Source organism: Artemia franciscana, chromosome 11 (genome assembly GCF_032884065.1).
Source record: "Artemia franciscana chromosome 11, ASM3288406v1, whole genome shotgun sequence".
NCBI lineage: Eukaryota > Metazoa > Arthropoda > Branchiopoda > Anostraca > Artemiidae > Artemia > Artemia franciscana.
In genome coordinates, this window is record NC_088873.1 from 36021244 (window position 1) to 36038575 (window position 17332).

The 17332-nt window shown below is 35.4% G+C and overlaps 1 protein-coding gene across 2 annotated transcripts in view; it reads right to left on the bottom strand.

Moving 5' to 3' along the window:
• Positions 1-9095: 9095 nt before the first annotated feature.
• The window catches only part of LOC136033148 (enoyl-CoA delta isomerase 2-like), a 42087-nt gene continuing 33850 nt past the window's right edge, over positions 9096-17332 (bottom strand). For both annotated transcript variants that reach the window (XM_065713795.1, XM_065713797.1), the window contains 3 exons: positions 16615-16704; positions 14901-15044; positions 9096-9350 (listed from right to left, as the gene is read on the bottom strand). In XM_065713795.1, coding sequence (XP_065569867.1) covers positions 9195-9350; positions 14901-15044; positions 16615-16704 — 390 coding nt within the window. In that variant the 3' untranslated portion in view covers positions 9096-9194. The remainder of the gene's footprint in view (positions 9351-14900; positions 15045-16614; positions 16705-17332) is intronic.

The window sequence follows — 17332 nt, forward strand, 5'->3', positions numbered from 1 at the left end:
TCTCATAATGAGCGTCTCATTTCTCGAAACAAGGATTTTTTCATACGTTTCTTGAGAATTTTGAGATTAGAAAAATTGTCATAAATGGCAAAACGGTTTTTGTTGTTTTTTTTAAGGTGACTGGATCTATTTCTTGACTGGCACTGTAAGTTGTTAAAATACTTGATTTTTACGGTTTTAAAACCATTAGGATACCGTAAAGACAGGCCTGCAATTCCGCCCTAACTACGGTGTTGCAGATCCGGCAAAAAGGCATTCTGGTTAAACGTGCTTTAAGGTTTTGTTAATTTTGTCGTTAAACATGTTTCTTTTTTTTCATTAATCTGCAGATGGGCATCTCATCATAGGCAGCACTATAGCGCTGCCTGAGTAAAGAACGATGTTGTCACAATTTTTTTTTTTTTTTTTTTTTTTTTTTTTGTCTAAACCAGGGGACTTCGTATCAGAGTTGTCATACAAACTTCAGAAAGGGCTCATTCGATTGGAAATTGAAACGGCTAGCACCCTTTTTAATAGTCGAAAGTAATCGGAGGGCGAATGCCTCCCCTCCCCCTCATGCCCATTATTTCTCCAAACACTTCCGATTAAAATTTTGATATAACAATTGTGTTCAACGTAGTGGAAAAGTCTGGAAATTGCCCTTGAGCGTATAAGATTTTTATAGAAAGCGTTGTCGCAGAAACTTCAAAAAGGGCTAATTCGATTGGAAATCGAGAGTGCTTGTGCCTTTTTTTATCAGTCGAAAGTGAACAGAGAGCAAATGTCCCCCCCCCCCCCCACCACGCCTATCATTTCCTAAAACACTTCCAATCAAAATTTTTACATAGCCATTTTGTTCAACGTAGTTGAAGTTTCGGAAATTATATCTTTGAGGATGACATACCCCCCCTCCAGTCCTCAGGGCAAGGGTTGTAAGTTATGCCCTGGCGGAATATAAGGTTTTTACAGAAAGCGTGGTCATATAAACTTCGGAGGGGGCTCATTGGCTTGGTAATCAAAAGCTCTAGTGCCCTTTTTCAGACCCCTTTAGTCTAGTGCCCTTTAGTCAAAGTGATCGGAGTGTAGCTACTCACAGACACACACACACGTCGTATTGTCCCGAAATACATCTAATAGAAATGTTGATATAGCCATTTTATTCAAAATAGTCCAAATATCATATAACAAGGCTTTTGTGGTTGAAACCAACCCCCAGAGCCTGAGGGCAAGGGTTTTAAGTTATGCCTGGGAGCATTTAAGGTTTTATGGAACGAATGTTTGTATAAACTTTAGAGGATGCTCATTTGATTGAAAACTGGAGGTTCTAGTTCCCTTTTAAGAGTCAAAAGTGATGAAGGGCAGGACCCCCCCCCCCAAACTAACCATCTTCGCCAAACAAATCTGATTAAAATTGTGAGATAGCAATTTTGCTCCAAATAGTCCAAAGAACATATAAAAATGCCTCCAGGGTTGACACACACACACACACACACTGCCCTGGGGATAAGGTTATAAGTCATGCACTGGGGGCAAATAAGGTTTTCATATAATGGGTGGTAGTATAAACTTGAGATGTGACTCAATTGATTGAAAATTGGAAGTTATAGTTCCCTTTTTAAGAGTCGAAAGTAATTTGAGAGCAGCCAGCCTCCCCCCCCCCCCCCCCGCACTCTCTTCATTTCCCCAAAGACGTCCAATCCAAATTTGGAGATAGCAAATTTGTTCATTGTAGTTGAAGGATCCGGAAATCATATCTTTTAGGAAGGCAATCCCGCCGCCCCCTTCGGACTCGGGGCAAGGGTTGTAAGTTATGCCCCGTTGGAATGTAAGGTTCTTATAGAAATGGTGGTCGTATCTACTTCGGAGGAGACTCATTAGATTGGTAATCTGAATTTCTAGTACCCTTTTTAAGAGTCAAAGTGATCTGAGGGCAGCTATCCCCCCCTCCCTCAACACGTCGTGTTTTTACGAAATACATCGAATAAAATATTTTGAGACAGTCATTTTATTCAAAATAGTCCAAAGATCGTATAACAAGGCTTTTTGGGTTGATACAAACCACCAGAGCCTGGGAGCGAGGGTTTTAAGTTATGCCACAGGGTTTTTATGGAAGGGAAAGCTGTTTAACTTTATAAGGGGCTCATTTAGGTGAAAATTGGAAGTTTTTGTTCCTTTTTAAGCGTCGAAAGTGATGGAGGGCATATAGCCCCCCTCCCCCACACTCCCCAACAACCCCTCTTTTCACCAAACGCATCTGATTGAAATTATGAGATTACGATTTTGTTCAAAATAGTCTAAGAACATTTAATAATTCCTCTAGGATTGACACAACCCCCTAGTGTCCTGGGGATAGGGCTGTAAGTTATACCATGAGGATATATAAACTTTTATGGAATGGGCGGCCGTACAAACTTCAGATTCATTTGATTTGAGATTGGAAGTTATAGTGCCTTTTTAAAAGTCAAAGTGATTTGAGAGCAACCAGCCCCCCCCCCCCTCCTCCTCTCCACCCTTATCGTTTGCCGTAACAGCTATAATCAAAATTTGGGGGAACAATTTTGTTCACGTAGTTGAAGGGTACGAAATTATGTCTGTGAGGAAGACCCCCCCCCCTGCAGCTCTCAGGGCAAGGGTCGTAAGTTATGCCCTGGGGCATATAAGGGTTTTTATAGGAAGAGTGGTCGTATACGCTTTGGATTGGTAATCAGAAGTTCTAGTCCCATTTTTAAGAGTCGAAATGATCAGGGCACAGCTGCCTACCCCCACACACACAAAAGCACGTCGTGTTTTGCTGAGATGCATCGAATAGATATTTTGAGACCGGCCTTTTATTCAGAATAGTCCAAAGATAATATAACAAGGCTTTTGAGGTTGATACAAACCACCAGAGTCTAAGAGAAAGGGTTGTAAGTTATGCCACGGGGCATTAAGGGTTCGTATAGAAAGGATGGTTTTATAAACTTTAGAGGTGGCTTATTTGGTTAAAATTGGCAGTTTTAGTTCCCTTTTAAGAGTCAATAGTGATGGGGGTCAATTAGCCCCTCCCCCAACTCCTACTCTTTTCACAAAATGTATCTGATTGAAATTATGCGATGGAAATTTTGTTTAAAAGAGTCCAAAAAACATATAACAATGCCTCTAAGGTTGGAACAATCCCCTAGAGCCCTGAAGCAAGGGCTTTAAGTTATGCCCTGGGGGCATGTAAGTTACTTATGGAATGAATGTTCTTACGAAATTCAGATGGACCTCATTTGATTTTGAACTGGAAGTTATAGTGCCCTTTTTAAGACTCCAAGTGAATTGAGAGAAACAAACCCCCTCCCCCACGCCCATCATTTTCCATAACAAACATCCAAACACAGTTTTGAGACATCAGTTTTTCAGCATTGTTGGAGAGCTCAGTAATTATGTGTTTGGGGATTTCAAACCCCCCCCCCCTGCCCGAGGCCTCAGGGCAAGGGCTGCAAGTTATGCAATTTGTTCGTTGTTTACATATAGGATATGTTATTGAGAAGAGGTATGCATTTTTGATTTCTACTTTCTCAAAATACGAAGTGCATTAAGATGAGTCCTTCTCCTCAATGTTGAGGAGAGTTTTGAATTACGTCATAACATGTTATGTGTATATGGGTTGTCAGAAGGGTGTCCCTCAGGAATGACTGAGTATATTAATTTGGAATTTTCAGGAAATGATAAGGGAGATGATCAATTGACCAAAAAGGCAATATTTGCACGCTACTAGTACTACTGTTGCTTCTACTGCTACCACAAGTATTATCACGAAAACTAATACTTCTATAGCGAGCACTACTAAGACCGAGGATATTACAAAAAATATCTAAGGAAAGGTTGAGGGGAAATTTGAACTAAATCAAAACAGACTATGTGTGTACAGATGGCTGATACGGGCGTATCAGCAATATTTTTGGAACGGCTTATCCTACCAAGAAGAAACTTCAGGGGCATCATGGGTGGGATGTTCAGTTGCTACACGTATAAAGATGAAAATTTGACAGAATAGTGTGGGGAATTTGAATTAATTCTAAACACACTATGTACAAGCAGATTGTCAAAAGGGCGTATCTCATGAACTGATTTGGGTATTAAGTTGAATCTTTCGAAGAATACTTAGAGGGGAAGATCAATTGACAAAAAGGTAATATATGCTTGTCACTACTAAAACTAATACCATTGCTACTTTTTCTCATGCTACTACTGCTACTAAAGTACTCCAACTACTAATTGAATTGCAACAACTTGTAAAGCTTAGAGTATTAAGATGAAAAGGGTGTCAAATGCACACATCAACAATATTTTTGGAACGGCTTAACGTGTCAAGGCGAAATTTCCGGGGCATCATGAAAGTGATGTTCAACTGAACAAAAGGCAATATGCACATTTTAATACCACCATTAATACTGCTGCCACTACTGCGACTACTACACTAACAGTGTAACTACTTTTACTACCACCGAAACTACTGTGATAATAGTGCTATTAAGGCTAAGTCTATTAAGGTAAAATTTGAGAGAATATTGATGGCAAATTCGAACCAATAAAAGAGACTATGTGCATTTAGATTGGCAAAATAGCCTGTCTTAAGAATTAATTTGTGTATTAAGTTGGAACTCTCAGAGAATGCTTAAAGGGGAAGATCAATTGACCAAAAGCCAATATGTGAACACTACAACTAATACTACTACTACTGTAACATTTACTAGTTTTGCTACTACTATTGCTCCAATTACTACTTCTATCGCAACTACTTGTAAGTTTAAGGGTATTAAGATGAAAATTTCTAAAAGTATACGAATATACAGGTTAAAAAAGAGCAAATCGACAATATCACAGCAATGGCTAATTGTATTAAGTTGAGTGGTTATACTACTGCTGTGACTACTATTACAACTATGCCTAAAGGCATATGAAGGTAAAATTTTCAGAGAATATTTCTAAAAATTTATGTTCTGCGGATGACGACCTGCCATCCTTATGCATGTTGTCGAAAGGGCATATCAGCGATATCTTAGGGACAGCTTCATATGTGAAATTAAAACTTAGAACGCTTGTTGTGAGGGGTGTTGAACCAACCAAAAGACAATATTTGCATCATAATACCACTGCTTCTACTCCTACAACTATTACTACTGCTACTATTATTATTATTGTTACTGCTACTAAAGATAAGACTACTACTATTAACTCTACTGTTGCTGCTTCTACTATAATTACTGATGCTACTAATACTTCTAATAAATCTAAGAGTATTAAGGCGAAAATTTTGGACAATTTTGTAACTGTATTGAAATAAATCGCAACACACTATTCCCACATAGGTTGTCAAGAGGACATATCAGCAATGTTTCAGGACGTTTCATTGTGTGAAGTTAAAAATTTTATCGTGTATTGAATGGGATGTTGGAAAAAAAGGTGCTATTTGCATACTGCTACTAATGCTACTACTGCTACTACACAAGCTTAGGGTATTAAGGTGAAGCTTTCAAGGAATGTTTAGGCGGATGCTGAATTAAATCAAAACGAACCATTATCATGTAGATTGTCAATAAGGCGACAACAATTTCACAAAAACGGCTTACATTTATTCAGCAAAACCTTTCATGGTAAGTTGTGACAGATTTTGAACAAGCCAGAAGACACTATGTGTATATTATTGATACTACTTCTACGGTTACTGTGACTACTGACACTTGAGGGCATTAAGCTGAAACGTTTAGGGGGAGTTTCAATTTAACGAAGAAACTACACGCATGCAAGTATTAAAAGAGCATATAAGCAAAATCATAGGTAGCGCCGCTCTGTCATAGCAAGCAATATCATTTATATTTTTAAGGAAATAATTTAGTTGAAAATTAGAAGTTCTAGTACCCTTTTTAAGAGTCAAAGTGTTTGGAGGGCAATCAGCCTTCCTCTTTCGCTCATGATTTTCCAAACACTTCTAATCAAAATTTAAGATAGCTATTTTGTTCAGCATAGCTGAACGGTCTTGTAACTGCATCTCTAGGGCGATTGCGTAGCTCAACCCCCCATAGCTGTGCAATTTGCTCATTATGGTTAAAAACTAAATGTTGCTTTAACATTAAATCAAAATGCACTGTATCAATTCTCATTGCCAATTAGGCATCTCAGCAGTATTCCAAGATCGACTGAGGGTATTACGCTCAAACTTTCTGTACTACTTCTATTATTAATGCTTCTACTCTTAAAATTTAATCAAATCAAAAGAGCGTATGTGTATCCAAGCTTTCAAAAAGCGTAGGTAGATTTTTTTTGCGAATGGTATCAAGTTTTCTATTTCAGGTCAATTAGAGGAGATATAAAACTAAACACTACTACTTGTGTCCAGATTTTTTAAAATCTTTTTAAAACTAACACAAGTCAGTATTGATAAATAAATGAAACCCAAAACGAACAGATATTACAATAAATAACCGATTCAAGCTCAAAACGAGCAGAAATTAACATTAGGGCTAAAAAAAACCTATGCCTTCCCAAGGTCAGAACTTAATTTGCACTTTACTAAAAAAATTTAATATTTTCACTTTTATAACTTTAATAAATCAAATATTATTAACATTTTAATTAATAAATATCAGTATATGTATATTGAACTGACAATGTGCATTCATCGGTATTTTTTTGTCCTAAACGAATAATAATTTTGAGAATTTAACTGCCAGCTTTTCTTCTTCCCTACTTGTGGCCCTACTAACCACAAAAGGTGCTCAAATTATGCTACCTCCATTGCCTTGCATAGGAATTTACCCACTTTTCTTTTCTCTCTGACAATGAAGTGTGGTTTTCCGAAATTTTTGTTCTGTAAGGACACCAGAACGTCATAGAAGGTCGCCTTTAATTCTAAAATCTGGTTGTAAATGTTGCCTAACTATGGTGACTTATTTGAGCTAATTTGTAAATTACTTTTAAAGAAAAGTTGTAACATAGAAAGAAAATTGGGTATTGATAAAAATGAAGCCTTCTTAAGTGCACTGGTAAGGTTTTGACTTTGGGACTATATCCCGATATATAGTCCCAATTGTTTGTCTTGGTCTGCCACTTTTTTTTCTTTTTTTTTGGGGGGGGGGGGGTTTACTCTAATAGCAAATCCTCTGAGGCCGAAAATGGAACGTGCTACTCAATAATCATGGACCATGAATGTATTTAAACGTATTGTATCAGATTAACGATGCTTCTTGACTACTAAGGTCCCTGCGTCGGCCCTACAGTGCATTGCTGCAGCATGATTCGATCTCTGGGTCCCGTATTACCAAACTAAGGTCAAACCCACTGCACCATCACAGGACAATGTATTTAAACTTGCAGCTTCCCAAAAAGGTTTCAAAACCAGAAAAAACTGTTATTTCGAAAAGTAAAATGGTAGTCTACTTTTTATTTAATGAACTGAATTTGAATTTCAGGTAAGGATTATCGTCAGTGCCGAAACCAAAGACTTTACCTTCCAAAAGGGAATTTTTTCAACCAAGGACTTGGTGGCCAAATTAGACCAAAAACATTTTTTTTTTCTCTATGCATTAATAATCTTAATACTATTCCAATGAACTTCTCCTAAGATGAATTTCTCCTAAAATGACCAAGTCTGAAAACCAATGAAACGACAATAACTCAATGCATGAGACTTATTACAAAAGTATCACAATAAAGTCATTAAATATCCTTAAAGTATCAAGAACAACACAGTAAAAATAGTTTTACTCTGGACCCACCTCAAGTCTATTCATGCATTAAAACTGCAGTTTCTTAAGACTTTTTCTTTCGGTTGTTTTAACATCATGAGGTTTTTAGGGCCATATCACACTTTCAACAGTATTGCCACATTGATTATTAGAAATAAATAAGCAAAACTAATTAGATTAATTTTGCAACGTTTTTCGTCCATAAAAATTCAAACATTAACAATCCGTTGGTCCTAAAGACAACCGCACCTTCAAAGGAAAGCTACAGCCAGTTCTACATCTTCTATATCCAGTTCTACAGGCTGTTCATCCAGTTCTACAACTGTTCGGACGTCTCTTGCACCTCTAAAACTTCTGCGCAAGGGCAAATGCCCCCTCCTAAAATCGCCTCTGGTTACAGCTTCTTAAGCTGTTTGATACCATATATTTTTAGATTATCATTGTGGCTTTTTTCACCCACGTTTCTCTTCTTTCTTTTTTCAATTTGGTCCCCGCTACTACCAAAAAAAATACATGACTACATGGCATTTTTTGCCATGGCGGTCATATAGCATACCATGCCATATTTGCCATGGCATGCCATATATGGCATACATTTGCCATGACGGTCATTTCTGACGTCTCTTGCGCCCGGGGCAAAATCCCGATTAGCACTCCCCCCCCCCCCCTCTCTCTGTCTCCTACAAAATTTGCAGGCCGAATTTTAACAAAATTTTCATTTCTTAACAAAAATATTTTCAATTAATTAATTAATTATTTTTTTTATTTATTAATTAAATAATTTCATGATTTCATTATTATTTATTGTTTTAGTCATTATTACTTAATAAATAATACTTTTAAACATGTTGTATTAATTAATTAATAATTTACTAATCACTTTCATTTATTAACTAGGCTCTCTACTTTATTTTACTGAAAGTAGAATTTCAAAAAAATCACCTTTAAATTATTTATTTGAGATTTTGCGCCTCTAAAATTTCTGTGCAAGGGCGAATGCCCCCTCCTAAACTCGCCTCTGGCTACAGATTCTTAAACTGTTTGGTACCATATATTTCTAGATTATAATTGCTGCTTTTTTCACTCACGTTTCTCTTCTTTCTTTTTTTAATTTGGTCCCCGCTACTACCAAAGAAATACATGACTACATATGGTGGTATTTTCATTAAAAGTTGAATTCCTAATTTTTCTGAATAATTTAAGAATACATGGTTGTGTGAGGTTTGACTTAAGCAATTAAAACAACCATGTTTCATTTCACTGTCCTTGATACTTTGACAGGCTTAGAGGGTATCCTAATTGGTCAAACCTGGCATCTAATCCCTCTTAATAAAAAAAAGCGCTGCTTCCCCTACAAAATATAGCTTGACTGCTACATTTCTGTGGTAATTTGGTAGTAAATAATTGAAAAACCATACTCCTTTGATTATAAAACAAGAAAGAGCCCGAACAACACAACCCATCAACGTTGATTGAATAAACACGGGGATTGAATAAGTATTACTAAATTTTAGCTTTGCTTGAGAAGAAGTTCATTATTGCTTCAATGCAATCAGCTGACTGCCATCTTTCAACGAGACGGTCGCATTCTTGTTGGTTTATCTTGTGAAGACGATCGTTCAACTGACTGCGGACTAGCTCCTTTGAATAAACCAGAGACTGAAAAAAATATCACAAATGAACTGAATTGTACCAGACCGTACCTTCATTTGCCCTTTTCATACACAGTTGCCAAAGTGACGTGCAAATGGATGACCAATCAAGGTATGGCTACAAAAGGCGGGGCTGACAACACCCATTCAGATGGGCAGCAATTGCTCACTGGTATCGAAATTGCTTAGCTATCATGCACTCGAAAAGGTTCATGATGACGCAATTGCTGTCAAATTAACTTTTTACAAAAAAAGCCTTTAGGCACTTAAAATACAAAATTTTGCGCACTTTTTGACATAAAATAAATTTAAATTGAAATCTGTTGTTTCTATAAACAGACAATGGAAATGTTTCCATCTTTACTGTTGGATGTATAATAACTATAGTTATTCAAACATCAAAAACAGGAAGTAAAATATTAATTTCATCACAGGATTGGATTCTCCCAAAAAGTTTGGATTGGATTCTCCCAAAAAGTTGCAAACTACGTAATACATTTAGCTGTACTATATAGGCTACTATAATGATTAACGTACTAACTTAAAGGACAAGTAGGCTACAATAATAAGAGAAGAGGAGATTAATAGCCATTGCCTTCAAAAGTAACACAGACACGCGCCGGTGACCATTATCGAAGAAAAATACAAAAATTTCGCATTTTTATGGATAGGGCTTAAATTCCCTGTAATAGTGTTCTTTGCTACGTTGAATGTAATGGTAAAATTTCCATTGTAGTTTATGTTTTTCGAGGGGTGCCCCCTCTCCCCTTTTCTAAAATTAGACAAATTTTTCTGGGTCGTAACTTTTAATGGGTAATTTTAAATTGTGATGGGTTCTTACAAAACAATTTTTACATATACAAGAACCGATTAAGCTTGTTTTGCAGTAAAACACAATAAGACGACATTAAAAGAAGATGCAGTAGATTGGAAACAGACAAATTACGTTTTTTTTTTAAATTAATGTGAAGGAACCTTTTTTTGTTTCTTATTATTATGCAGGATCCACACTGGAGGTCCTTTCACATCTTTGAACCAGTCTGTAAAACGGCTTTTGTCATGGGTATGAATTATTCGAGATCTAGTGGGTTGTCTTGGTTAAAATTTCTACATTTCCTCTAAAGATGAATTTTCTTAGGCGATTTAAAGGGAGAAATGGTGATTAATCACAGCCCAAAAATTTTCTTAGATATGTTGCAGCCCGGCAATATTCTTTTCACGTATTGAATTCTTCAGAAGCACATAAACATTCGAAAAATATATAGATAGATCAGAATATTTCAAAAACCCAATTGCCATATGCACACAAAAATATATACAAAACAAGAAAAACGCCAACAAAACAAATTACAAAGAGCACGGAAACAGACTGCAAAGCGAGAAATACCTAATATAGAGACAAAATTACTTAATCGCATAAAATTTTCCTTCTTCTAAGCATTTATCTATATATACACCAACTCAAGTTGTTGTTGTTGGATTTTTATTTCGGAGAATGTCAGGAAGCTGCAAATCAATCCATCCAAGTATTCCCCCCTAAATCAGAAAACACCCTAGAGGCTACTCCAGGAGAAAATTATCTAAACCTTCATTATACTCCTTACAGAGGGAACAAGCATACATCCTTCCGAAAACCATGAAATACCTTTTGACTCCTCTTTATTAGAAGGCAATTTGTCCTTGGGCGTATCAACCGACATAGAATCTTGCCCGGTACATTAAATTTAAATAAACTTCCTATCTAAAACTAGAGTTAGCCAGACTATAATGTTTCGATGTTTTTTCAATTGACAACCAGTGCATCCAAATAAAATGTGCTTAATGTTTTCTTCAGATTGATAACAATTTTGGCAGAGAGGCGATTTATATAGCATTGATAAGAACAACATCAAATAGGCAAAAATATTCCATCTATTCTGTTTAATTTAACTTTTCTAAACTCTGTTTTGTTCATGTTGTCAGACAATTCGTCAGCTTTAAAAAAAAAATCTCACTGTTAGTATTTTATTTATTAATAATCACACTCATCTTCTTCTACAGTCTTTTTATCCGGCTGATTTGGCTAATTATCACTATAAAAAGGTCATAATCATTAGAAATGAATATAGTACTAAAATGGACAATGGTAATTATTGTTGTCTAGAAAACATACCAAACATTTATTTAAAGCAACGGAATTAAGAGGAAAAGTTGGTAGTCACTTCTTTCGGAAATGTCAAAAATATAGGGGAATCTTTCTAACGTATCTCAAGGGGGAGAGTTAAGTTCCAAAGAGCTTGATAAGTCTATTCTTGATGAGGAGCCAGCACCCCCCAACTACAAGAGTGACTATAAACCGTAAATGTTATTGACTACAAAAAAATTGGTCTAAATACAGATTTTTAAAGTTTCCAACCCCTAACATAAGAGCCACATGGGCCATGATTTACAAAGAAAAGAAAACAAAAATAAGAAAAAAGTCACGAAAAAGACATGGTCTCCCTTGGTTATTATACATATATACTTATCTTTTCAGAATCGACTTCCCTGATGTTATAACTCAGCACAAAACTCTCTTAGTGCACCGCTACAAGGACGTATTCCTCCACATTTCACTCTCAAACATTCCCCTCATTCTTTTCTTCCCTTTTGCCAATTCCTAAAAATGTCCTCTCATCAAGTTCTGTAACTCCTGACAAATACACAAAAGAGGCTCTAACTCACAGTTATTCCCAAACGTTGGACAAAACATGGAATACCCTATGGCCCAAATGGCATAAAACAACCGATTGCTGAGGTTACCCAGCTTGTATCCTCCTTTTCAAGCCCCACTTCCTGATAATATTCCTCCCCAATGGCTGCTCAGCCTCAATTTACATAGGCTGTATTGCATACCAAATCTTTGTACTTGTGTAGTGGATCTCTGCTTAATAATATGGGACCTGGGGTTCGATTCAAGCTGCGACGAGGTTGGGCGACAGACTTGCTACCTACCCCTTAAAAAGAACCCAGCAACTCAAGCGTCGAAAACTGTTGGTGCCCAGTTGTGCCTCATCTCAAGTACTATGTACTGAATTGATACTTTAGTATTTAATCGAAATTTTTATGACTTCTTTTTTTTAATCCTTGAACAAATAGTATTTCCGCGAAAATCTTAAAAACCTATTCTTTCTTTCCAATAGAATCAAGAAAACACGATATACATACTTTCGTTTTTGGGAAACACAACAGGCCTATTTTTTGGCTAATCCATAAGTAAAGGTCTTACAACTTTTGCAAAAAAGGATTTTTCTCTACTAAGATCTTGCCTCTTTTGACAACAAAAAGATTTTTTAAATACTCTGAGAACTCTTTTCAAAATTGCTCAGGCTGTTTTCCAAAGAAAATCAAAATTCGTTCTCCTCTGATAAATAGCCAAAGAATTTGGATGAGGATATCAACAAGGTCCTCTATACAATTTCCATTTGGGCAAACAAATTTTAATTGAAGTACTTTCGCTGAGATCAATGAGCTACAAGATCTTAGCTTTTTAAATAAGTATAAAAACGAAAGTATGAGCAGATGATATAATATCAGAAAATTAAGATCTTAGTAGTGATTAGCCAGAGCAAAGGGCTAATAAAATAGAACAGAAACATAAATAACAGATACATAAATCAGATCCTTAGTAGTGATTAGCCAGAGCAAAGGGCTAATAAATTAGAACAGATACATAAATTAGATCCTTAGTAGTGATTAGCCAGAGCAAAGGGCTAATAAATTACAACAGATACATAAATTAGTAGTGATTAGCCCAAGCAAAGGGCTAATAAATTAGAATAGATACATAAATAACAGATACATAAATTAGTAGTGATTAGCCAGAACAAAGGGCTAATAAATTAGAACAGATACATAAATTAGTAGTGATTAGCCAGAGCAATGGGCTAATAAATTAGAACAGATACATAAATTAGTAGTGATTAGCCAGAACAAAGGACTAATAAATTAGAACAGATACATAAATAACAAATACATAAATTAGTAGTGATTAACCAGTACAAATGGCTAATAAATTAGAACAGATACATAAATAACAGTTAAATAAATTAGTAGTGATTAGCCAAAGCAAAGTGCAAATAAATTAGAACTGATACATAAATTAGTAGTGATTAGCCAGAGCAAAGGGCTAATAAATTAGAACAGATACATAAATAACAGATACATAAATTAGTAGTGATTAACCAGAGCAAAGGGCTAATAACTTAGAATAGAAACATAAATAACAGATACATAAATTAGATCCTTAGCACAGATAAAGTCGAAAGACGATACAGGCTGTTGAAATAAGGTTCTACATCATTTCTTCCACGCTATTTATTTACAGTAAAGTATATTTAGGCCAAATTTATCGTTAGAGCTAGAACACAGATGGCGTTTTTTACCGATTGGATTTTAGAGGCGAATAGGACTGTGTTGCCACTTACACATAGGGCGGTAATAATAACGATCGGATTATTTAACGTTGACTGCAACCGCCAACTGCCACAAATATTTACTTTATTCTTTATATATATGTATATATTTTGATTCTTTAATATCCTCTTTATTATTTACTCTAATATTCTCTTTATTTTTAAATAATTACAAGCTTTTTTGATGAATTTTGGAAAACTTACATTAACAGGGAGCTGAGAAAACTTCTCCACAAGCGGCAAGGTTTTTGCCACACTAGTAGGTTTCTTCCACACTATTTATTTACAGTAAAGTATATTTAGGCCAAATTTACCGTTAGAGCTAGAACACATTTGGCCTTTTTTACCGATTGGATTTTAGAGGCGAAGTAGAGGTGAATAGGGCAGTGTTGCCACTTACACATAGGGCGGTAATAATAACGATCGGATTATTTAACGTTGACTGCAACCGCCAACTGCCACTATTATTTACTTTATTCTTTATATATGTATATATTTTGATTCTTTAATATCCTCTTTATTATTTACTCTAATATTCTCTTTAGTTTTAAATAATTACATGCTTCTTTGATGAATTTTGGAAAACTTACATAAGCAGGTATCTGAGAAAACTTGTGGCTGAGAAAAGCCACAAGCGGCTTTGTTTCTTTTTTGTTTCTCATTTTTTTATTCTTTGATATTCTCTTCATTTTTTTAATAATAAAAAGCTTTTCTGATGAATTTTGAAAAACTTACATTAACAGGGAGCTGAGAAAACTTCTCCACAAGCGGCAAGGTTTCTGCCACACTAGTAGGTTTCTTCCAAACTATTTATTTACAGTAAAGAATATTTAGGCCAAATTTACCGTTAGAGCTAGAACACATTTGGCGTTTTTTACCGATTGGATTTTAGAGGCGAAGTAGAGGCGAATAGGGCGGTGTTGCCACTTACACATAGGTCGGTAATAAAAACGATCAGATAATTTAACGTTGACTGCAGCCGACAACTGCCACAAATATTTAATTTATTCTTTATACCTGTATATTTTTTTTTATTCTTTATACCTGTATATTTTTTTTATTCTTTAATATTCTCTTTATTTTATATAATTAAAAGCTTTTTTGATGAATTTTGGAAAACTTACATTAACAGGTAGCTGAGAAAACTTCTCCACAAGCGGCAAGGTTTCTGAGCGAAAGGAAGCATCAGGAAAAATCTCTGTAACTAGTCCCCTGTCCTTTGCCTCTTTGGCTGTTAGCTTCTTATTGAAAAACAGCACCTCCCCCGCCTATAAAAGAAAATAAGTAATCGATATAAATCTTTTATTCAGTTAAAATCTGCAGTTAAATATCATATGTAAGATACGAATCCGCAAGCTTATTTTGCATTGTTGCGTGTAACGGTTTTACCTGAAATTTGCTCGCTTATGAGGTGATTTCCCAAAAATGCTTGCTCCACGGTTCTCAAGTAGAGGATCAGCAGCGCAATGTGTGTTCAATCAGAACATGGTTCTTTTGATTCGCATTGCCCGGTTAACTTTCCCTTTGAGAAGAGCTTTGCCAAGGGTTTAGTTTAATTATCTATTTGAAGAATTCACTGTGCAATGACACTACCCATTTGGCAAAATTCGATTGTTAGTATGCTGCATCAAGATAGATGACCAATTTGGCAGCCACACAGGGTGGCAAAATCTTCCGGAAAGATTTTAAAGCAACTAAAAGCTGTTTTGATGAAGTTTAGAAGATTTAAAAACAGTCAGATCATCATATGTGGTGCATGGTCTAGGGTCTTCTGTTTGGAACAGTCTGCCGGCTAGCATGAGGGAGTATGTCACTTTATACGGGTTCAAAAATAAATTGAAAACATTCTATTTAACTAATAGATTTTGAAGGGCGGGAGGTTTTGGATGTCTTTTTTTCGCAAGTTTCATGGAGTGGGGTAGGGGCTGAAACCGGTAAATAATATTTAATAGGATTATCTTGTTGCAGATAATGTTGTGTTCATATGTATGTGTTGTTTTTTTTAGTATAAAATAGGCTAGGTGGATAATCAAGAGATACTATGTTTAGATATTTATTTATAAGATATAAATCATAATATGAATTTGTAGCGCAACTCCTTAGGACTTTCTTTGTGCTGCAATAATTTATTAGTGTTGTAATTTTTTATTTATGTTTATATTTTGGATAAAAATAAAACCTACCTACCTACTTACCTAGGGAGGTATCCATGATTTCGATGTGAATTACGGCTAATATGTCTAGTTCAGCGTAATTCTCTGTTCTTGCTAAAAAGTTCCCCGAAAGAAACTTCTTTGAATAACTGTCTAAAAAAATATACCCATTGTATATTTTACCATTTTATAAATGGGATACATTAATCTTATTTAAGACAATTTTGCCCAAAAAAGAAACAAACTTTAACACCCTGTCTTTTCCATTTTTCTCTCGCTTTTTTTTTTTTTTTTTTTTTTTTTTTTTTTTTTTTTTTTTTTTTTTTTTTTTTTTTTTTTTTTTTTTTTTTTTTTTTTTTTTTTTTTTTTTTTGATGCGATAGATATATGAGGTAAGATCACTAATTCTATGAGCACGAGATTACATCTCCCTCTCACTCTCTCTCCCTCTCGCTCTCTATTCCTTCATTGTGTTTCTTTTATTAGTTTAAGTGCTGGTAATTTGGAAAAAAAGAAAAAATATCATGGAAAGGGAAAGTACAATAGTCAAAAGGAATCACTACTAATTAACAAAACGGCCAAATTTGTTTCTAAAATGTATGTACATTTACTTTTTCAAGTTAGAAAAAAAAATTCGTATGCTTCAAAAACAAAACAATCCTTTAAAAATAAAACACCAAACATACCTTTGCCAATCCCATAATGTTTGGAAAAGTCAACGACGAACAGGCCTCCGGAGTTTGACCCAGGGCGCTGAACGGAGTCTGAAAGGTAGCCTGAAAAAAAAATTACTTTGAAAGATAGCCTGGTATGTACAAAATGACAAAATGTTCGAAACTTTCTCTCCCTTCAGAACACTCCAAAGTGAAAATTACAACGTTTTGCTGCCATAATCAGTCGACATCATTCATAAATAACTTTCAAAATAGCAAAATAAAATATATAAAAATGACTAAGAGTTCTTTAATTAGTAAGAGTTGAAAGTATTTTAATTAGTAAGAATTGAAAGTCTTTAATTAGTAAGAGTTGAAAATATACTTTCAATAGTGTTTGAGTTGTGTTTTAAGGATCTTCTTGAAATTCTTGTTGTTGGTTCTAATCAAGTTGTTTTCAAGAGAGGTTTGGGATGTGACCACGCCCATGCATCTTTCAGCAAAGTTATTGAAGAAGCGAGAATCTCTGGTCAACCGCTATACGCCCTCTTGGTTGATATCAAAGGGGCCTTTGATAACATTTCTCATGCATCTGCACTGCTCGCTTTAATCCATGCTGGATTGCCCCTAGCTATCATTCGAGTCCTTCGCTCTTGGTATTCTGGATTAAAGATCCGTATTTGTCCGAGTTCGTCTTCATCTCAGTCCAAATTAATTCAAGTTGGTAGAGGAATTAGACAAGGAGGAATTA